The sequence below is a fragment of the Grammomys surdaster genome, unplaced genomic scaffold, assembly GCF_004785775.1.
Source record: "Grammomys surdaster isolate TR1022 unplaced genomic scaffold, NIH_TR_1.0 363, whole genome shotgun sequence".
NCBI lineage: Eukaryota > Metazoa > Chordata > Mammalia > Rodentia > Muridae > Grammomys > Grammomys surdaster.
In genome coordinates, this window is record NW_021604782.1 from 10,218,566 (window position 1) to 10,241,786 (window position 23,221).

General features: G+C 50.0%; 1 protein-coding gene across 6 annotated transcripts in view; it reads left to right on the forward strand.

The window, feature by feature from the left end:
• The window catches only part of Rgs3 (regulator of G protein signaling 3), a 119,943-nt gene that overhangs the window by 42,754 nt on the left and 53,968 nt on the right, over positions 1-23,221 (forward strand). For 5 of the 6 annotated variants that reach the window (XM_028779852.1, XM_028779849.1, XM_028779850.1 and 2 more), the window contains 7 exons: positions 85-190; positions 770-1,121; positions 1,478-1,517; positions 5,926-6,122; positions 9,132-9,215; positions 15,331-15,442; positions 21,072-21,115. In XM_028779852.1, the coding sequence (XP_028635685.1) occupies positions 85-190; positions 770-1,121; positions 1,478-1,517; positions 5,926-6,122; positions 9,132-9,215; positions 15,331-15,442; positions 21,072-21,115 (935 nt within the window). Of the gene's footprint in view, positions 1-84; positions 191-769; positions 1,122-1,477; positions 1,518-5,925; positions 6,123-8,903; positions 9,010-9,131; positions 9,216-15,330; positions 15,443-21,071; positions 21,116-23,221 lie in introns of those variants that run through there. The other variant, XM_028779855.1, reaches the window with a different exon arrangement.

Below are 23,221 nucleotides of genomic sequence, written 5' to 3' on the forward strand. Positions count from 1 at the left end.
CACCAGGGAAGCAGAGGATTCCAGGTTCTTTGAGGAAGTCTTAGGCTTCAGTGGTCCCTGAGTGGCTCTTCTCTGTCCTTTCAGGGGGCCCAGCAGAGAGGGCAGGGCTGCAGCAGCTGGACACGGTGCTACAACTGAATGAGAGGCCCGTGGAGCACTGGAAATGTGTGGAGCTGGCACACGAGATCCGGTGACAGGGGGCAGTGGGCGGCGGAAACCTCAGCTGATGGCATATCTTCCCCACCCAGCCCTGGGCACACTGCCTTACTCTCCTCCGCTCGCTTACTTGCTCGCTCGGCTTGGTCCGCTCTCTGCCCAGCTGTGAGCAGTTTACATCACTCCTCAGGGAATCTGTTTCTTGGCCTGGAAATGGAAGGTTCAGGCTCAGATGAATTTTGATTCCACAGCAAACAGCAGGAAAGATGCTCTGAACAGACCCTGTGGTCCCTACCGTGGTTCCAGGGGGGCCATTCCACTTTAGCTAATTGTCCCTGCTACTGAATGGCTAAACCCTTTGTTTAAGGGACTGTAGACTGTGTAGATGTTTGAATTGTACAAGTTAAAGTGTATTCTGTAAAATATCTGAGCTCCTTGACTCTGTGGGCTAGCACCTCAATGGTCCATTTTGGACCCGTTTCTAGAATGACTACATGGAAATCGCATTTCGCTTGTTCCTGCTTGGCTTCATCCGCTTGCTCCCTGCCCTGCACGCTTTCACCCTGACTGATTCTGATCTCCCCAAGTCTGAACTCCTCTGTGGAATTTCTAGGAGCTGTCCTAGCGAGATCATCCTGCTCGTGTGGCGTGTGGTCCCCCAGATCAAGCCAGGGCCAGATGGCGGAGTCTTGCGGCGTGCCTCCTGCAAGTCCACACATGACCTCCTATCACCCCCTAACAAGAGAGAGAAGAACTGTACTCATGGGGCCCCCACACGTCCTGAGCAGCGCCACAGCTGCCACCTGGTGTGCGACAGCTCTGATGGTCTACTGCTTGGTGGCTGGGAGCGCTACACTGAGGTGGGCAAGCGCAGTGGCCAGCATACCCTGCCTGCACTGTCCCGGGCCACCACCCCTACCGACCCCAACTACATCATCCTGGCCCCACTGAATCCTGGAAGCCAGGTATGGACAGCTGAATGTGGAAGGGTATTGGGTCCCTGTGGTAGGTTTAGATGTCTCCAAAATGGAAAATTGGATTGTGAGACCTCTGTGGTATGGCTGTTAGGGTCCTATCAATTCTCGTGATCCATGGAGCGCATTTTGGAACAAGCTGCCATGAAGGAAGTTGAGGTCTCCCAGAGGGAGAGAGAGCTTCGTGGAGCATGACAAGCTCTGTTCCACTCTTCCCATTAAGAGAATGGCTGTGCTTCCCCTGTACCCTGAAACATTACACTTCTCGTCCTCAGACCTGTATGCAACCCCTGCTGGGCTGCTTCCATTCTTGGGTCTGAGCTAGGTTTCTTGTCTTTCCTTTGCAGTTGCTGCGGCCCGTGTACCAGGAGGATGCCATCCCTGAAGGTGAGCTGTCCTCGATGCTAAGCCCTCTCAGCCTGGAGAGATAGTTGAGGTCAGCTGAGGTCAGGCCCAACTTCCCAGTCTGAATTCAGAGGCCTTTCTGATGGAGTTGGGGCTACCCAGCATCTTGAAACAGACCCCCACCCCCTTATCCTCCTGGTACTCTCTTCCCCTCACCAAATGAGTGTGTATTTCCTTAAAGTCAGAATTAAGTTGGTAGAGGGGGGCATCTGTGAGAGCCATCCAAGAGACAGGTGCTTGGCATTGGTCTTGGCTGTTATCCAGTGTTGCTGAGCAACCGTATCTGTTAGAGGCTGTAGACACCATTCTTGAAGCTGCATGAAGAGTAGTCCTGGAATGCTGGGCTTCGAGGTCTCAGGTTGGAATCTTCACAGTGGGACTTGAGCAAATCGCTGTCACCTCCCTTCACCTATAAAATAGGATGAGTTGTTCCTGCTCGGGGGTTGGTCTGAAGTATTCAAGGGGAACATTGTTGTATGCAGTTGCCTGCCTGCTGAAAGGTGGTGCAGGAGAGCTGTCTCTCAGCTTTGCAGATGTCTCTGCTGATTAACCCATTCTTTTCCTTTGGCCTGCATATTTTGGCCAGAAGTGGGAGCTGGCAGAAAGCAATCACTTCTCCAGGAACCCTGGGATATGAGACTCTGTGCACGAGTTGGTGGGGCAGGCCCTTAGGCCCTCACGCACCTGCCACAGAGCTCTGACCCCAAAGTCCAGCTGGTCTAGAAGGCTGAGGCCAGCCTTGTCATGTGGTCTGAGAGGCCTATCTGGAGTGTGATTGAACCTTTCTGTGCCCATAGAACACCCTTGACCTCCTTCCTTGAGGGTGGCCTTTCCCATCTCGTCTCAGATTTGTTTCTGTGCTGTTTCCCTCCATTAGTGATAAGATGATGATCTCTTAAAGTGGACACTTGGGCCTTTGGGAAGAGGGGGCTGCCATCAGTCTCAGAATTCCTGATGAAAGGCACCTCCTTCCTCTCCCTGCTGGGGCCTGTGGGCACTTGGGCCTAGCCTGCCGGAAACAAAGCTGTGTTCCTCCCAGGGAGGAGTCTGATAGTGATTCAACAGTAAGTGTCTAAAAGCTTTTAGTGGGCACATTAGGGCAGAGTAAATATGTCACTGCTAAATGGTGATTTTATTAGGGGCGGGGCTGGGCTCACTGTATTTCTGTAGGTCCAACCTCAGACCCAGGGCCTGTCAGGCAACAGAAACTTGGTGGAACTTTGGCAGAGCGGCTGAGGAGTAGGACTCTGGTTGTTGGTAATAGTCCTGAAGCCAAGTCCCAGGGACCTGGGAAGATGTATCACCTATGTGGTCATATGCACTCTGGCTGGGAGCTCTTCCATCCTTTCCCAGAAAGCCAGGGTTGCCTGTATGGTTGGTCCCAAACTGTGTCTGTGTTTTTACTCCTCTCTGAAAATTACAGTGCCAAAAAGGGCACGGTCACCGAAGCCTCAGGGGAAAGAACAAGTTAGGAAGAGATGATGGTGTTAATAACAGTGGAAGTGTTTTGAATTCCTTCTGTCCAGATCTTAAGTGGTGTGTGTGCACACACATGCACATATTTGTATGTATGTGGGTGTGTGTGCGTACATGAGGCAAAAGGTCAAACCCAGGAGCCATCCACCTTATTTTATTGAGTCTCACTGGGGCCTGAGACTTGTTGATTAAGCTAGACTGGCCAGCCAGTGAGCCCTAGGGATCCACCGGTCTCAGGCCCCCTCAGTGCTGGGATTACAAGCACATGCCGCCATGCCTGGCTTTTTACCGGGGTGTTGGGGAGTAGATGCAGGGCCACATGGTTAGTGCAGCAAGCACTTTGCCAACTGAGCCACCTCCCCAGCCCCTGCATCAAGATCTCAACTTCACTTATACTTCAGCATAGTGATCCTTTTGGTATCAAAGGATATCTCCTCCCGTTCCCACGTATTAATTCTTTGCAGCCCCAAGTCATGAGTTCAGAGGAAGGAGTGAAAAATTCCTGGCACATGGTTTTCCTCACACACCCAGGGTTATCCAGAGGTTAGGGCTGTCACCAGGGTGCTGGCCTCTGATTCCTCTAGCCCACAAGGAGGTGGCCTTTCAGGCTGGAGAGCTCAGCCATTCTGCTTTGGATATCGGGAACAGGAATAGCTTAACTGTCTTGCATTGAACAGGGTCTGCCTAGAGTGCCTGTCTGGCTGGAGTTGGCATGTGCTTCAGGGCCGCTGTCCTTTGAAAGGTTCCACCGCCAAAGCCAGAGAGGGTTGCCAGGGCTCGCCTCAGAAGAGCAAAGCTGTGTGATTACTATGTTTGGTCTGTGAAGCAGGTGCTAGAGGAAATGAAGATGATTCTGGTTTAGGCCAGACATCATCACAAGAGGTGACAGGTGGAAGTTTGCCTTCATGGGGCTCAGCAGCCGGCCTGCAATCTGGATTGTTCTAAAAAAAAAAAAATCAGTTCCAGAGAGCCACACCCCTTGCACCACATCACCAGAGTGGTGTGGCAGTGTACCTTTAGGGAGTGGCTGCCACCTAGATTGGGCTGGTCCTGCTTGGTGTTTACTAGCTGAATGACCTTGGCCAATTCTTACAAGCACTCTATACCTCTGTTTGCTTATCTGGAAAATGGGGCTAAGCAGTCCCCTCCTCTCTGGAAGCAGAGGGATGGGTCAGGTGGCTGCTTCATGACTCTTGATTTCTAGGGTGAAGATTCTTTGAGGGTGCTGGGCAGCTGGGCCTAGGGAAGAAATCTTTTGTAAGTCTGAGACTTAGAGCCGACACCTAGAGTCTTTCCCGCGTCTTTCCCTCATTTAGGTCTGGTTGGCCTCAGACCCTACTTGTCAGTCCTGCATAACTTTACCTTCCCTGATCCAGGCTGTGCTGTGTCAATCTAGCCTGTCTACTTCCAGACTGTTCTGTGACCTAACTTACAGCATGCTTCCAGGCCCGGTGCCCTCTGCCATGCTACCGCCGATGGCTGGCTTCCTGCTTGAGATAATCCATCCTGCCATCACATACCAGCCTGGCCCTCCCATCCCTACTTCTCACGGGGCCTTTTTGTTAGTTTCCAGCCGAGTCACCTGGACAGGTGAGATAGGAGGGTGGATAGTGTCTGCTTCAAAGCAGACGGGGAAGGAGCCCGCTCTGTGCATGGTTGTGCAGCACCCGGGCTGCACAGTCAGCTTTTGAGTGAGGAAGACGTGGCTCACATTCAAGGTGTCTTATCCGACTCAAGTCTAGTGTAGATCTTGAGACACAGGTTGGATTTTTTTCCAGTGGAAGGCCAGGCTGCTGCACAGACAATCCATCAACCAACCCCCAGGGCCAGGTCAGAGAGAAAGCTGTGGGACTCTTTTCCTGCATCTGTGCCTCCTGTCGCCATCTGGGTCCCTGTTCTTTGTAACATCTCAGCCACCCTTGAAGAGTCAGGAAGTGGTTTGAATGCTGCCGCCAGAATGTGATCTCGCTGGTCACTTGTGGGGGTGGGAAGAGTTGACTTGTTTTTCTCACCTCTCAGTGAGAAGGGGAATGGGGGGTGGGGGTGGGAAGCAACTATGAAACCCTCTGGGCTGTTTCCTCTTCGCAGTGGCCTTTGCGTTGGTGGGGAGCTTCCCTGAGATGAAGTTGGTTCAGGTCACCTGTTCACTGCCTACAGAAAGTTAGAGGATGCCTGCTATTCTAGACAAGTGGATGGTGGTGGCCAGGTAGCTCCTGCTACCTTGGCTAGTGGAAGGTGTGGACCTTGATGTATACAAAGCCTGTTGTCTCCATTATTATAGGGAACAGACCTTTGTGCCTGGCTGGTGATGAGCAGGCGATCCAGGGTGGGATGGTAACAGGATGAGCGTGTGCCCTGTCACTTGCAAAGCCACCTCTGCTCCAATTCCCGTTCCATGTGGGACTCAGATCCAGTGAGGTCAGACCTGAGTGTTTCGATAGGAGTTTCTGTTGCATTGTGATTTTGTTGCTGCTGTTGTTTTGAGATTGGATCTTGTCATACAGGCCAGGCTGCTCAGGCTTCAGGTTTCTGCATTCTGGGATTCTTGGCATGTGCCAACATGCCTAGACAATTTCTTGGTTTTCAGACGTTCAAGGCTGATAAGTGGATAGCTTTGTTTTGGTGCCTGGGTCACTGGGAGGGATGGGGTGGCAGGGTAACTCCCCCGGTCACAATTGTGGGCTGATGGCTCTATCCTAGTTCTGGAGTTGCTGTTTCTTTCTTTCCCCCTACTCCCATTCCTCCTCCCACCCTTCTTCCTCCTCAGGAATCCTTGAGGCTGAGGCTGAGCCTGGCAGGAGTAGGGTTCACTAAATGGACATTGTTCCTTGTTCTTACAGGGGTGGAGGGTGGGGAGGGGGATCCTTTGAGGAATGATGAAAGTACCTCATTGTCCCCCACCTCTGTTCCACAGAACCTGGGACTACCACTAAAGGGAAATCGTACACTGGCCTGGGCAAGAAGTCTCGGCTGATGAAGACAGTGCAGACCATGAAGGGCCATAGCAACTACCAAGATTGCTCAGCCCTGAGACCACACGTCCCGCATTCAAGTTACGGCACCTATGTCACCCTGGCCCCCAAAGTCCTGGTATTCCCTGTCTTTGTGCAGGTGAGCCTGTGACATGCCCCAGGATTCCCCTCAGGAGTAAGGGACCTTGGTTCCAGGAACGGGGGAGGGTGTAGCCTCATCCAGGATCCAGTGCCCCCCTTTGGGGTCAGAAAAATTGCTTCATATTCTGGAGGTTAAAAAGGAAGCAGAAGTTTCTAGAAGACTATTCAGAAAAGTGTGGAGCTGTGAGAGGGTCCTTGCCTTCTCCTCCCAGCTCCCTCTTCCTCTGGGGCCGGGAGAGGTGCACTACAAAGTCTGGCAGTGATGCTGGCTGCTTCACGCAGAGGCAGTTATGTTTGAAACTGACTGAGGGAGAAACAAATGCATCAGGCCAGCAGTCATGGTGCAGGAGCACAGAGCAGTGTCTCAGGAGTCACAGGCTTCTCCCCTGTAATCTCTCACTTCTTCCTGTCTCCCCTTCCTTCTCCCCCTCTTCCCGGCAATGAGTTAATAAGCATTCAGTCTTAGGTTCTGTTACAGCATTTCCAACCATGATTTGCTTTCTTCCTCCTCTTCTCCTACCCCTGCCCCTGGTAGGACTCTGCTGTCATAACCTCCTTCCCACCTTTGTGTCTTTTGTGTTCTATCCCCCTCTTCCCTAAACAACTCTCCTCTTGTGGATCCTTTTCTGGCTATATGGCCCATCCATACACATACATACGTATATATAATAAAAGCATTTAGAGCTAGAGTCTGCATATGAGAAAGCACATACTATATATGTCTTCCTCAGTTTGGGTTACCTTGCTTAATATATGTTTTAGATGTATCCAATTTTATGCAAATGCTATAATTAAGTTTTTATGGCTGGATAAAAGACCATTGTATATATACCTCATTTTCAAGATGAGTTTTTTTAAAAAAAATTAGTAGATAATTACCCCATGACCCAGTCATACTACTTCCAAGCACGTGTCCAAAGGACTCTATGTCTTATACAGAGATCTATGCACAACTGTGTTTATTGCTGCTGAGGTCAAAATATTAAGGGCCTGGAAAGAGCTTAGACAGCCAGTAAATGGTGAATAGGTAGTAAAAATGTTCTGTATCTCTTTTCTCTCAGATCTTTATTAATTCTGCTCCTTGGATATCACTTATATGACCTTTTAGGTTGTTTAGACATTTTTAAATATAAGAAGCTTTTATTTTCCACCATGTTGTTCCCCACTTTCCCTTTTCTTGCAGGGCTGGGGACCAAACTCAAGGCTTTGCTCAGGCTGTCCCCACACAAGCACTGAGCTGTGCCCATATATGCTCACAGCCCTTGGCTTTATAGACAGCCTTTCACTCTGTAGTTCAGGATGGCCCAACTCCATCCTCCATCTTCTGTATCCCGAGGACTAGGGTTATAGGTGCATGATATCTGCCTGATTATTTTTGGTTTTGTCTCTTAATTTTTATTACTAATTAAGTCTGGCAAGCTGCACCAATAGGGAAAGGTGCATGCTGCTAAACCTGACAACCTGAGCTTGATCCCTGGGACTCATATTGCAGAAGGAGAGAAGCGACTTCTGCAGGTTGTCTGCCTGCTTTCATACCATGGCATGCGCAAGCCTGTTCCACATATACATGTGCATGCGTGCATGCGTGCGTGTGTGTACGTGCGCAAACATGCTTGCCTACTCCCACATATACATATGTGTACATGCCTGCTACATATATTATGTGTCTGTACACATACACATTTAATAATAATAGTACAGTTTTTAAAAATTGGTAAAATTAGGTTTTGAGGTTTTTTTTTTTTTTTAGTTTTTGGAGAAAGGGTATCTATATAACCCTGACTATCCTGGACCTTACTTTGTAGACTGGGATGGCCTTGAATTTACAATGGTTGGTCTGTCTCTGCCTTCTGAGTGCTGGGATTAAAGGTATGGGTCACCATTCCCAGCTTAAATTTGTTTTTAAAATTATAAAAACTGAAAAAAAATTAAATTGTGAAATATTCAAGCCAAGAGATGGCAGCACATGCCTTAGGAGGCAGAGGCAGACAGATCCCTTGAGTCTGAGGCCAACTGGTTTACAGAATGAGTTCCAGGACTGCTGGGCAGCTGGGGCTACACAGAGAAACCCTGCCAAGAAAAGAAAAGAAAGAAGAAAGAGGGAGAGAGAAAAGACTCAAGGTAAAACAAACAAACAAACAAACAACAAAACAAAACAAAACAAAAAACCAGCATAAGACTTTCATGTGCAAAACAGAGACTCCGAGGTGAATGCCTACCAAGGAGTAGCAGTAGCTGTCCACACAGACACTGTCCCCTCTTGTGTGTTCTGGTGTTCTGCCTTCCCACCAGAGACCTCTCCACCTGGCTCCATGACTGAGCTGGCACTGCTTTCTATCGCATTTTCCCATCTGTTTACAGGTAGCCCTATCCCCGCTGTAGTACAAAGTTGATGCCTGTTTTGTTATCTGTCTACATCCCTTGCTTGAGGTCAGGGGACTTGGGGGCCATGTGACATAAATGTACACCCCCAAGGACAGGTGTTTCTTCGAAGGTCAGGCAGAGTTTGGGCATGCTCTTTGAGGTGGACGGGACAGGGTGGTGGGACTCGAAGTTTGAGTAGGAACTGGTTGCTGAGGTGAAGGAGTCAGTGTGCTCAGCCTGGGACCTAAGCAGGGTGGGGACCCGCCTGGCCTTGAAGAGACTTGAGTGCCCATATCTCTTGGCATAGGGCTCTGAAGATGGCTCCTGGGCCTGACAGCAGAGACCTCCCTCTGAGGCACACACAGGACAGAGGAGAGCCCGGAGTGGGGGCGGGCACCATGGGAGAACTGCAAGGCCCTGAGCATGAAGCTGAACTTCCTGTAGAGAGAGCAGTTCCTTTGATCGGGCCTGGCTGTGCCGAGCTGGAACACAGTCTTTCTCTTTCCATTGCGGGTGTGAGGGTGCGTGGGTCAGGGGTAGGAGGAGGGCAGGCAGTCTTGTCTTCTCCCTCTGCAAGAGAGTGCTCTGATCTGGCTTTGGCAAGCTGCCCTTTGCACTCCCACTCAGCGTGACTGGTTTTCAGCCCCTAGATCTCTGTAACCCTGCCCGGACTCTCCTGCTGTCAGAAGAACTGCTGCTCTATGAGGGGAGGAACAAGACTTCCCAGGTAAGACCGCGCGCTGGCTTTCTGGCTGGGCCTCTCTTCCCTCACTTTCTCTTCCAATGGAGAACTAGGCAGCCTCAGGGTGGAGACCTGAAACACTTCCAAAAGCCTTACCAAGAGGTCACCCAGCTCTTGTTTACCATCTAGTTATGATCTCTCTCTCTCTCTCTCTCTCTCCCTCTCTCTCTCTCTCTCTCTCTCTCTCTCCCTCTGTAGGTTGATTATTGGCATGGTCAAAGCAGACCTCTAGTCTCTAAAAAGACATCTCATTGTTTAGCCAGGAGGAGAAAAGATAAGTTTATTCCAGCAGAGATAAGCACCCCTGAAGATTAAAGTCTAGCCAAAGAGGAAAGAGGAATGTTGGAGTCTTTCTATATGAAGCCAACCTGAGACCCACTTCTGAGAGCTCAGTCCATGGTCACCCTCCATACCTCACCCCCCCAGCTCTAACCCTGTCAGCAGGGGTCAGGGGGTAGGTCACTCTTCCTGGGAGCCAGCTTATCTCCAGTTGTGAGAACCTCCCTCACCCACACAGTGGAGAGGTCAGGAAGCTTGGAACTAGGAAGTCTGTAATCCAGCCTCAGTTCTGTCACTGGCTTCTGGTAACTTCTGCCTTCCTTGTCAGTCTTACCATCTGAGCAGTGGGTTTGGGCCTGACCGAGGCAAAACACAGGGTCTGAGGCTAGCCCCTTGCAGCTTCATCCTCCTGGACACTCTGTGCGACTGGAGCTAACACCAGAAGTTGGATTTGCTTTTGTTTTGTTGTAAGCAAGCAGATCAGGACACCTGTGTTCACAGTGTCTCATTTAGGAGGGGTCCCCAGGGAGACCGTGTGCGTGTTCCTCCCCTGACTGGTGACTTTTTAGTGTGATGGGACCTTTCTCAGTCTTGTTGTACATGACTGAAGAGCATGAGATGCTGGAGCAGTCAATCATTAAGGACTGGCCTGGGACAGTAGCTCAGGGTTTGTTGTCTTAGGCCAGAGAAGGTTAATGGATGTGGCCTCTTGAAAGTGTGGAAAGCAGAAACTCTGGAGAGAGAGAGAGAGCGAGAGAGAGCACGTGGGGGGGGGGGTCCCCAGGGAAGAAAAATCCGCTGGCTTTCCTTTGTTTAGGCTTTATGAAGCAATGACAGAAACTAGACAGAAGCCAGTGTTGTCTCTGTTGAGGCTGGTTAATTCTCTGGGCTGTCATGGGGCAAGCCCACACGCTCTATGACTGTCCTCCTGGACTGACCGGGGAGATAGATCACACACTGCTCATATGCTGCCCACACAGTTATGGGTGGTTGACACCTCACTCCGCTCCTCTGTGACTTTAGCTTTGACCTTGACTTTCTGCTAGTTCTTAGTCACTTGACTTGGCCAGCTACTCTCCAGCCCTGCAAGTGTCTCAAGGGCTGTTCGTTGTGCTAAGCTGGTTCTCTTGCTTTCAGGATCAGCTTGTGGCTTTTCCATGGGAGAGGGAGTTACCTCTACCCCAGCCACCAAGTCACCTTTCGGTTACCTTCTTGTCTATGGCGTGGCCTAGAGTGCCTCCTGGGTGAAGCTTTTTGTTAGAAGCCACCCTTGCTTACAGTTTAGCCTGTCACAACCAGCTGCATTGGAGTCAAGGATATAAGAAAGAATGAAGGCATCTTAAACATGGCTCTAAGGGGCGGGCCCTTGGAGCCAGTGGCCTGGTGTCACTTTTTTTATCTGACCTGCTTGGTTATCTCATACCCAACTAAATGGAACTTTTAATTTTCCTTGCACCCCCAGTCTCAGTTCTCACCACAGCCTATGTGAACACCTCGCACACAGCCTTCACCATGGCCCTTTCCTTTTCCTATCTGCATAGAGCTCAGCTCCTGCACCCCTGGGATTGCTGTCCTCACTCTGGACCTCTCTTTGGAGAGCTTCTTTCAAGACCTCAGCCTATCTACCTCCCACTTACTTCAGTGGGAGAAAAATTTCACTGGGAGACAGGATGTAGGTTGTAAGAGTGAGAAGTCCCTTGGTGCTGGGTTTGGTGCCTCAGTGTGTGGTGGCAGGTGAAGTGTGCAGGGTCAGAGCTGGAGAGGTGTGACTGCATAGTTAACGTACCCAGAAGCCAGTTAGGGACGACAGCCACCGGGACTATTTACTCTCTCCTAGCTCACTCACCATTAAATCTACAAACATTAGGTATTTACTGTGTATCCTCACTGTTCATACATGCTACACGCATGATCCCATGTGGCATGCAGCATCCTCACACCAGGGGAGGAGAAGCACAACAAGGAGACTGAGACTCCTAACCAGGACTCAAGAATCTCAAGGCTGGTAGGGAATGGAGTCAGGATTAGTACTTGGTTCTCCAGCTGGGTAATGCTTTCCATGATCCCTGGCGCTTTGGGTATGTTTGTAAAACCAAGATAACACAAGCCAAACTATAGCTGTAGTAACAGTTCACTCCCCTCTCCCACCCCCAATTCCCATCTCCCCATCTCCAACAAATACACACAAATTCTTGCCTCCTAGATCTTTGGAAGCTGAGAACTAAAAGAAACTCTCCCTTTAAGACTGAAGGTAGTCTTTTTTTTGACAAGAAAAGTAAGTACATCCCTTCTCCTAGAAGTAGGATAGCAGCAGCCTCATAGGAGAGCTGTTCCTCAAACTGTTCCTCAAACTGAAAATGGAAAGCAGCTATCGCCAGGCATTGGGTAGCTTCTGAGAACATGGCGGGGCGGGAGGATGGGGTTCCTAGATTCTGGTTACTCTGTGTCATTCTCCAGGGAATAATAGCTTTTCTCAAAGGGGTTTCTGAATGAGTATGGTGGCCTCTCCACACAGCAGAGCTGTAAACTGGAAGGTACTAAGTAGTTGGAAGCTATGCGTGTCTTGAGTATTCTCTCTCTTGCTTCTTTATCACAACTCTTCTGTGAGCACGGTGATGTCGGGGAGCTGCGCTTGTCCCCGCCGCACAGACTGCTCTCTCTGGATGCACACCCGGATCAAATTACCATTTAGTGGCAGCCCGTTTGTTTGTTTGTTTGTTTGTTTTTGTTTTTGAGAGAAGCTTTGTCTGTATAGATGCGGCTGTCCTAGAACTCAATTTGTAGAGCAGGCTATTCTCGAACCTAGAGACCTGCCTGCTTCTGCTGGGATTAAAGGCATGTGCCAAAGTCAGGCTCAACCCAGACTCTTACACACATCCTGACCACAGTTCTGGTCACTGGAGATTCAGCCAGAGCTTTTGCTAGGTTCCAGGAATACTATGAAGTCCAAGATGTCACACCCTCAGTTTACACAGACTCACTGGGTTTACCATTAACTGAAGCACTAAGGTGTTGTCTATAGGTAGGCTCAGCCCCATGGCTGGGTGCCAAGGAGAAGGCTTTAGACAGGGCCATTTGGAAGAAGTCACCCTCTGAGTTGTAAGGATTCCGTGACTAATCTTGGGATTCTGGGAAATACATGTGTCCTAAGAACAAGTGTGGGGAAGCCTGGCCCAGGCCCCAGGGCCGGTGGTGGAAGGCAGCAGGTAACTGGACCGTGGAGATAGGGGTCAGTGCTCCATGGATTGTGAGGCTCCTGACTGTAGGATGTTGGGGAGCAGCGTCCACATGCTTTGCTCTGGTATGCCTGCCATCCAGCCCTGTGCCAGCCTTGGCCTTTGCCTGACTGACCTTAGGGGGAAATTTTCTCTCATGCCTTAATCACTTCCTGTCTAGACCATATTCTCAGCTCTGGGAGCAGGCGGGGGACAGGGCAGTGGCCTAGAGCTGTTCTCACCTTGTGGCTCCTCCCACAAGTCCTAGGCTTTTTTTTTTTTTTTTTTTTTTTTTTAATTTTCTAATCTCACAGATTGTCTTTTCTAACTTTTCTTCTGTCAGCTTCCCTATGGTCTGGAAGTGACAGCCAGACCTTCCCTGACTAGGGAAACATGTTTTGTAGGAACATGAGGGTTTGCCTACAAGAGTGGCCCCTTTGCAGACCTTCCTCAGACCACCTGTAACTACGACTCTACTGAGTGCGCCATTGTTTTCCTTCCTATGCTTACTGAATTTATTGTCTCCTCTGCTATATAGCCCAATACCACCTCTCTCTCATTAGAAGTAGGCTGACCTGAGCATTGATCCCTAGCTGTGTGGCCGTGGGAAAGTCCCTTAACCTGTCTGAGCTGTAAAGGCCATTGATACTTTTTAAGTGAGAACGGAACAGGGCAGGAGCAGGCGCTCACCAGTGGGGATGTGTCTATTGCACTGTATTGAGCTGGGCTGGGCAGGGTTCACTATCATGATCCCTTCTGGAGGGGCTGGAGAGACAACTCAGCAGCTAAGAGCACTGCTTTTGCAGAGGTTCTGAGTTCAATTCCCAGCAACCACATGGTGGCTTACAACTGTAATGGGATCTGATGCCCTCTTCTGGTGTATCTGAAGACAGTGACAGTGTATTCACATACATAAAATAAATAAATCTTTAAAAAAATATTCTCTCTCTCTCTCTCTCTCTCTCTCTCTCTCTCTCTCTCTCTCTCTGCCTCTACTACCCTTCTGGCTCCCCTTCCCATGCCCTGAATAAACTCTATTCTATACTTAAAAAAAAAATTCCCTTCTGGCAAAGAATTCTAGCTTTTTTTTTTTTTTTTATGAGTACACTGTAGCTGTCTCCATCGGATCCCATTACAGATGTTCAGATGTTATGAGCCACCATGTGGTTGCTAGGAATTGAACTCAGGACCTCTGAAAGAGTTGTCAGTGTTCTTAAATGCAGAGCTATCTCTTCAGCACTCAAAGTCTAGAGCTTTTGTGTTTGGGATCTGTTGGAAGGTGACATGGTCCTGAGATAGTCTGCATAAGTAGATCATGGAATTGTCTGTGTAGTCCTAATTTCTTCCACGTTCCATTCTTGTGTAAAGCTCAAGATGGCAGGTGGGCCTTTGAATACATCTTACATACATCTATATGTGTACATATACATGCACATATGTATGTATGTAATATATATGTATGATACATATATATAAGCTTTTACCATATTGCCCAAATTAGCTTAGAGTTCACTGGATACCCTGGAATAGCCTGTAACTCGCAGTTCTCTTGCTTGGCTAGCAGACGGCTGGAATTGTAACTGTATATAACCATGCTCTGCTTTTATTTTTTTAATTACAGAAGTGCCACTGAGAACATCCTTATATGTTCATATTTATACATTCTTGTATTTCTCTAAGAGAGCCTCAGAGGTGGGACTGTGGGATCATCTTGAACAGCTCGCTGGCTAAATGTCAGCATGCTGGCTTTTTAAACATAGCTAACAAATCACATACTGTGCCCTTCAGGATGTGCCAAGCCCTTCTGGAAGAGTCGTCTTGCTTCAGAAGAGATGGAGGGTCAGATATGGCCCCTTGAAGAAGAGCCTCATAATGATTAATTTATTATTACTATTATTATCATCTGAGAATGGACTTTATGGATTTAAGGAAAGAACAGGTTTACACTGGACATAGAGAACCAAGTGGATTTTCTTTTTCAACATAAAAACATGCTGAGCACATCTGTCAGTTTACCTATAATGTATAAAAACGGCCTTTCCTTTGTTTTTGGAGCATAAAGATTAGCAATTATGTGCAAACCAATATCAGAATGTAAGTAACTACCATTTTCTTGAACCAAATTTCTCATTGGTACACTACAAAAATACCTGCAAGAAATCTGGTAATATCACCTCATAAATTGTCCATTCACATGATACATAGCTTGTAGCAGAAGCTTGAGGGAGCCAGGTATGGTCTGGGGACACCCCAGGGCCTAAGTAAGACTCCTCCAAGTTAAGTTAAGTGAGGCTGGAGAACTATGACCATAGAAAGACCGACAGAGATACCCCTCATGAGGACAAGGACCATTGTTTCCTCTGGTTTATTTTTATTTGTCTCTATTACTTTGAGCAGGGGGAGTATAGAAAACTCGGGGATAAACTGGCTGTTCTCGCTGTAGTACAGGCCTCTGTCATTAGCATGGCCCCACATGGAGTTCCTTCTGGCTCTGTCTGACACTAGAAGTCCAGGGTGTGTTTCCTGGACCTCTAGTGGACCTTGTGGCTCTCTGCATCCTGGAGGACAGCAAAGCAGACAGTTGTGTTTGCTCTCTCCCTGAACAGGTGACACTGTTTGCTTACTCGGACCTGCTGCTGTTCACTAAGGAGGAGGAGCCAGGCCGCTGCGACGTCCTGAGAAATCCTCTCTACCTCCAGAGCGTGAAGCTACAAGAGGGTAAGAAGGACCTGGGCACCCCGATGTGCTGTTGGGTCTGCCTGGGGTTGCCAGATATTGCACACTAGGCCAGCAAGCCTCCTTCTGCTATACCTGATCTCTGCAGGAGGTTCTATCCTAGGGAGCGTCTATGGAGAAGGGTAGGGGGAGCTTTGGACTCCCAGACCTTGTGTTCAAGCCCCTCAGTTCTGGTGTGGCCTTGGGAAGTTACTTCACTTTTCTGAGCCCAGTTTCCTCTCTGTAAAGTAGGGTAATTATAGTGCTTCAGAAGGTCGTGGGGTTAAGTTAGGTCATTTACACAGAGTGCCTGGCTCCAAACAGATTCCCTGTAGAGGCTTTCTTGACAATTATCTGTGGACAATTCCTCTTTTCAGCCAGCTGTGTAGGTCTGCTCAGAACCTTGGGAAGCTGGAACGTGCCTGATTGGGGCCGTGAGCAAAGCATCAGCAGCAAGCTGGGAATTTCTAACCCCAAACTTTCCATGGTGCCCTGGCCCATGGGGGGACGAGGGAACGGAAAGCCAGCTGGGAGTATCTTCCAGCCGCAGGCTTTGGCGCCGGAGGTCTCAGCCGAAAGGGGCTCGGTTTCCTCTCCCAGATTATGCAAACAACAACAGACCTGTTTGAGATCAGGGCAGCAGGGGCACGGGGAGGAAAATATTAGCTGTGAAAGAATTCTGTTTTGGCTGCGTTTTGCTTCAGGAGAACTTCCTGACTGTTTGCAAAGCCATCCTGTGTGCTCTGTGCCCTGGCTGCTCTGCCTCCTTGGGGACTGGCCTTCCCATGGGAAGTCCTTCACAGTGTTCCCTCTCTGTCCTGCTCAAGGACTGGGGTGTCTACTGACAGGAGAGCAAGGGAGGCAGCCAAGGAGAAAGCAAGATAGGGCAGTTGGAAGAGCAGGCCTCTCAGCTTCTTGGTTCCTGGCTCTGGAACCAAGTGCCCTCCAGTCACTCTGCCATTGGCTTCCTGCTACTTTCTCACCTTGCCCTGTGGTCACATGGATGCTTAGTATAGTCAGCCTGACTTCCCTGCCGCACCCCCAGTTCAGTTGATCTGGGACTTGGTTAAGATGTATGTGCACCTAGTAGAGTGGTGCTCAGTACCATGTGCTAGGTGCACCAGGACCTGAGCCCTGAGTGCTGTGTACATTGAAGGTCCTGGGCCACAAGCCAAGATCCTCACTGGCTCAACTTCCTGCTAAATGGAAGGAGGGAAATGAATTGGGGAGAGGACTGTTCCCGGTGGATCTGGGGTTAGAGGGTAGGGAGAGCAGTGGCTGCGGGATTGGGGGCCGAGATTTGACATCATTACTGTAACATATGCTTGTAAGCATGCTGGGCCCTCTTCTCTGATAGCCCCAGAGGGAACCCCCTGGGCTCCTGGGAAGAGTGGTCATGACCAGTATTCATATTACCCTGTTTCCATATTGGGATATAGAGGGTGGGGGCTGGCTAGACTGCCCCTTGTAGAGCTCCCAGAGCCTGGATATGAAGCTTGAGGGGTTTGGACACTCTCCTCTACCAGGTAGTGATGTTCAGGTTGGGTGGTACAAGCTAAGGGATGCAGAGGCGCTCCCAAGAGGCTGAGATGCATGCAGATGTGGCTTCCTGGGGCGGAGACCATGTCTGCCCATAGATAATGGGACAGCCACATAAGAGCTAAGGGTGGGTGGCCCAGGCGGCACAGTACAGGCGAGGTGATCATGGGCATGAGAGCCTATGGGGTTGGTTGGCATGGAGGATATGTACCTGTACTGGATTTCCTTGGTAGACCACGGCCTTAAGTGGGTTCGACAGTGGCCTCTGGGAATCCTGGAGCTGCTGAGGTGGAGGGAAATGGCTAATGATAAGAGCATTCCAGGCACTCGGTTCAGGGCTTAGACTTCTTTCCAGGCACCGTGGAACCTTTGTAGCCAACCCACCCCCCACCCTCACCTCTGCCCCACCACTCCTGCTTTCCTGAGATAGGTTCTATGTTCTACCAAACTCCAGGGCCCCTTCTGCAACAGCCAGAGTCAGCTGTGGCACCCAGTGTTTAGAAGCTGAGGGCATTTCCTGGCGTCTCCCATATGTCCACTACCACAGCAAGTGAGGCTATTAAGAGATGCATTTGGGAGTTAGCTGGAGTGTCTGGTGGCACAAGGGTCTCTAGCTCACCCTGACACGAGACTCCTAGGTTTCTTCTCGCTTTCAAGTCAATATGTATGCAGAATTGGATTTAGGAGGCCATAGAGGTATTAAACAAAGAAGGCATCCAGCCTTCTAAACAGACTGGGGCTGCTGGCAAGTGCTGCTCCCTGGCAGGGCAGAACCCACCCTCTCCCTGGAACTCCCTTGTGACTTGTTTGCTAGGGTCAACCTCTGCTAGTCACCCATGTAGGGAGCATGGCATATATCAGGTGACCAGTGGATGCTTGTTTTTGTAGACAATGAATAGCTAAAAGGAGACCAGAGTGTTGCTTTAGCTTGGGAGCTGGGGTGTCTCCTCCTGCTAGCTTCTCCCAGTGTTCAGCGGGACTGAATGGAGATGTGATGGGAACAGGCAGAGAGCTGGTGTTCACAATTGGGACATCTCCGGTCAGCGGGGACCCATTGTGGTCTCTTCCTGTCACGGCTGTCTGCTGCTTCTGCTACTCTTTTGTGTTTCTGCCTCCCAGGCGGCCAGCATCACGCCCACAGTGTGTCTTTCTGGCCTTGCCTGTTCTTAGGCATGACCTGGAAATGTCTATCTGACTCATGGGCTCTCCAGGCACGTTGAGGGAGCCAGGATCCCAGCTTGGAAACTAAGCTGCTTTGGCCCAGCTGCTGAAATGCTTGTTCGACATTTTGTAAGCTGTCCTCCATGTCTGCCTCAGTGCTGGCCACTGCAGTGAGAACTGTGGAAGAGGCCTCTCCACTCTGGAGCTCCCAACTGGGTGGAAAGCCTGTGGCAGGGCAGAAGTACGATATAGGATTAGGAATTCTGGCTTTGGGGATAGCTTTCTTCCTGAGTTCAAATCTCAGCCCTGCCTCTTACTGTTCATGCACTTTGTTGTCCCTCCCCCACCCTGCCTTTGTATGTGGAAAACAGAGACAAGAGCTCTTTGGCCTGCCTCCGCTAGTAGAGAAGGTTTGCTGAATCTCAAGGCAGCAGTAAGACATTCTCTGGGTAAATGTTAGATGGGCAGGCAGGGGCCGGGAAGCCTTTTCTGGGCCCCACCTAGCCCATGGTTAGGGAGTCTCTTGCATGGTTTGTGCATTACATGGTGGGATGTAAAGGCCCCCTCTGGATGAGTTCCAAAATGGCAGAGGCAGTTAGCATGATTCAAGGCAAACTCACCTGTGTGCCACCTCAGTGTCCCTCTCTTCCCGCAGGGCAAAGCTCTGCGGTCTTCTCCATAGCTCCAGGCAGTCCCCCCTGGCTACCTCAGCTCCTTCAGTTTGTCATCCTTCCATGAGGCTCAATATCATATCGTGCTGAGCACGGCTCCCCTTCCACCCTATTGTCACACTGCTGCCGACACAAGGCTGCGATGGGGAACAGGTGCCAGCAGGAGCTTGCAGCAATCCAGCAAGGTTGGAGGGGGCAGGACTGGTGTCAAAGCACAGAGAGCTTGTCATTCATCAATGGCTTCCTGACACAATGACTCTCTGACAGTGTGCTTCCCCAACCTCAGCTCCCATCTCCCCAAGTGTCTCCTCTCTCAGCCCCCGCTCTGTACTTTCAGAGCCTCTGCTCCCCTTATCGCCTGCTCCCCAGACCCAGGTTGTTCTATTACTTTCTTAGGTGGATTGCAGTGGCTCTCCCTTAGACTAGGGTCTACTAGGAAACACCTCAGTATCTTTTCTTTAAAAATAATTTATTTTTATTTTATGCGCCTTGGTAGTTTAGGTGCCTTGGTATGTCTGTGTGAAGGTGTTGGATCCTCTGGAACTGGAGTTATAGATTGCAATCTGCCGTGTGGGTGTTGGGAATTGAACCCAGAGCAGTTAGTACTCTGAACTGCTGAGGCATCTCTCCAGCCTCTCCATATATTTTATTAAGCAAAATAAAACTCCTCCCCGTCTCCATCTCAGCAACACAAGGAATCCACAGAGCCATTGGGATCCATTTTCTTAAACACTACAGACATCTGAGACTTGGCTCTCTCCCTCTTCAGCCCGTTACCAGGTGGGGAGAGGACTTAGTCCAAGTCCAGAGTGGACTCTCTTCTCTCATGGAACATGTTGTTCTGGCTCTGCCTGGTGGCTCCTGTCCTTTGGGAAGTGTCCACTCTCTTGCTTGAAGAGACCTGGCTTCTCCTGGTTAGGTCTCTTCTCCCTGTGTGTTTAGATCTAGGCTTGATGTGATTTTTACCTTGAAGGTAAAACCTTCTCTTTGTGACAAACCCTGTTTGATTTGATAGTTCCTTTGCCTTAAATATGCATTGAAGGGGATCCTGCTGGAGCTTGGCGTTTAAGAGGCACGATGTACAGAGGTGGAGTGTGGGCCAGAGCTGGGCTACAGATCCTCTTTACTGCCTGGCTGAGTGATTTCATCCCTGGGTCCTATGTTCTCACGTGAGCCACGAGCTGTGGATGCTGGGAACCCTGCTTGTTGTCAAGAGTGAATACAGAAGCAAGCACTCTCCCAGGGAGCTACCCTCAGCCCTTGAGCTGACTGGTGGAGGTACTCCAGGGTCCCTGACATTCCAAGTGCTTGCTGTTACATGTGTTAGATAGCTGCTTTCCTCAAAAGTGACACCCTGCTTGGTAAGGCCAACTGCTGAATGTGCAGGGAGTTTCCAACCCTCCCAGGCCTGTGTCCAGATGAATGCTTCATGGAAAGTGTGGCCAAGTCCTGAGGAGAGGCTGAAGTGAGCAGGGCAGGTGTCCTGGTGGGGCGGCTCTGCTTCTCTGTGCTTACTGGTGCATCTCCTTCCCCATGCCTTTGGACATGCTGGACCTACCTCCCAGAGTCGTCTTCCTTTCCATCTGGAGTTCTCTCTGAGTAAGACTCTTCTTAAGAAGGGGAGGGAACAGTCCACTGTCCCTTCCTGTTTATTCCAGTTGTAACTGATTCAGTTTGCAATCCCAGATCAGGAGTGAAACCCTTAGAGAATGGCGCCATGTTGGAAAGCTGTCTCCCAGGATGCATTGAGATGGGATTGAAGATCATCCCTCCTTGACCTGCACTTCCCTTAGTGAGGAACAAGGCCCCCTCAAGAATCACATGGCTTCCTGTTGAATTTTGAAATTCCTGTTGAATTTCAAAATGGCAAAGGCAGTAGATTGTCTAAGAGAAAACCCAGAAGTGTGCTGCCTCCTTGCTTCCTCCTTGCAAGGATTCTGGGGCAGAGGAGGCCTTCTGGGATGCAGACAGCTCCCTGCATTTGGCTGTTAGCCCTCAGAGGGTCTCCTTTCTGAGGATGTGGTTCCAGCATCCCTGAGTCAGGCTGACCCGCAGGCAGAAGCCTTTCAATTGTGCATTGCCTGGATGGCTGAGTTAGTGAGCTCTGCTTTGCAGGGTGTTCTGCTCCCACGGCTGCCCTCTCCTCCCTCCTGTTCTGGGAGGCACCACACACAGCCTCCTGGGTGAGAGAGCTGTGCCCAGCGAGGCTTTGACTCAGTTGCCAACCCTAATGTGAATCTTCTTTTCTATTCTTATCAAAGGTTCTTCGGAAGACTTGAAATTCTGTGTGCTGTACCTGGCAGAGGTGAGTCCCTCTCTCTCTCTGAACTAGAGGAGAGTAAAGTGTGACCTGGTACTGGAGGAAACCAGGCTTGAGGTTGGCCTCCTTATAATCTTAAAGTGACCCAAGACAAAGTTAGGGCAGTTTCTTGCTCTGTAGAATGCAGCTGACCCTGCTCTTATGTCTGTGTGAGAGGTGAGCTAAACAGATGGTTTTCGGGATGCCCCCGAGATACCCTGCTTGGTACCTCCAGTGTCCCCGAACCTGTAAGTGTCCTGAGGGTGTGGCCTGACAGCTGCACACTACCCTGTTTATTTATTTAGTAGCCCTCCTTCTGGAGATTGTCCAGCTCCCACGCCTGCCTCTTTTATCCTCTTTTTCCAGGAAGTACCACCCACCACCCCTCCTACTAAGGCTTGTCAGTGTTTCAAAGGCCTGAGGTAATTGTTCCTTCACCTGGGCCAGACACAGCAGGCTAAAGCAAGCACCTTGCATCTGTGTTTGGCTCAGGGTGATGCCCACGAGAGTGATTGATGCTCTTGGTGATCTCTGACTAGGCTTAGTCAGCTGTACCTTTCAGCAGCAAAACCAAGCAAACAGCTTTTTGCTCGATGTGGTTTGGTAGGTAAACCAGGGCTTTAACCAGCGAGGTCCTTACAGATGAAGAATTTGAGAGCCACAGAGTCATCCAAATTCTTTCCAGATTCCAGTGTAATTTTCTATCCCCAGCCTTGTTCTGCTGACATGTGGCATCTCTCCAAGCAAGGCCCATCCCTGCCCTTTGCTGTCTTGTGTCTTGCCAGCTGTCCTGGGAGCCTGTCTATATGGATGGGGGAATGAGTTATAGGGCTGGCCGAGAGGAATATACCTTTCTGAGAAGGAATTTGTACCCTTTGGGATTGAAAAGCATTTCTGCAGTTCCTGGCTAAGATAAGAGGTATACACCTTTGAACAGACACCAGGGACAAGAAAGTTTGCTGAGAACTTCCCTTTGGGGGGGGAGGTATGCTGAGAGTTTGCCAAGAGGCAGTGGAAGGTGTCATAGTAGAACTGGGAACTCAGGTGCTTGAAAGTAGACCTGTGGGCAGTGGCAGCGGCAGCGGCAGTGGCAGTGGAGGTCCTCCCCTGTGTCACCCACAACTCAGCCCTGGCACAGGGGTGGCTGGTAAACTCCTTTCAGCATTGAAGGGTGTTTGGTTCCACTGAGCCAAGTGAGTGAAGTATAGAAGGGAATTGTGGGGACAGGGCTGCCCCTGCCCCTGGCCCCTCTGGCTTCCCATATGCTCCATTAACTTCTAAAATGGGGCTCCAGGCTCTCTAGCAGTTAGAGAGCTTCCTGCCAGACTGGTGTTCTGTTTTCCTGGAGAAAAGCCCTTCTGCCCATAGCGCCTGAGACCTTCTTTCTAGTCTTCTAAAGATTGGCAAAGCGCTATTGATCCGAGGCCTTGAATTTCCAGAAACCACCAGGTGACTGGACACCAAGAGAGGAGGAGAGTGCAGCTGGAAGCCTCTCATCTTAATGGGCCGCTACTAATGAAGGGCAAGCCTGTGGTGCAGGGAAGACCACACTGCTTGCTTGCTCGTAGACCTGAGTGTTCTCGACACAAGTGGTGTTGACACAAGCGGTGTTGGGCCCCATGGAGCCCCCAACCAAATTTTAGAATCTCTACTGAATAGTTTATTCCTCATTGCCTGGTATGTAAGTGGCACCTCAAGAAGAAACCTGGGGAGGATTTGAGGTTTGGAGAGGGTTCCCTCCTCTGCATTCAGAAAGCCACAACTGCCCTGGGGGCGAGGCAGCAGGTTGGTCCTAGGTAGGACCACCCTAAGCAGTTTTTTTGTTTGTTTTTTTGAGAAAGGATTTCTCTGCGTAGCCCTGGCTGTCTTAGAACTCGCTCTGTAGACCAGGTTGGTTTGTTTCTACAGAGTGCCAGGATTAAAGGTGTGAACCACCACAATTCCTGGCCTGCTCATGGCAGGCTTAATCCCAAGGTCAGCTGTCCCTCAGTCCTTGCCAATCTGGGATAGATGCAGCCCACAGCTAGCTTAAGAGCATGGAGGCATGGAGCACATTGTTTGGAAGTCTCTCTCTCTCTCTCTCTCTCTCTCTCTCTCTCTCTCTCTCTCTCT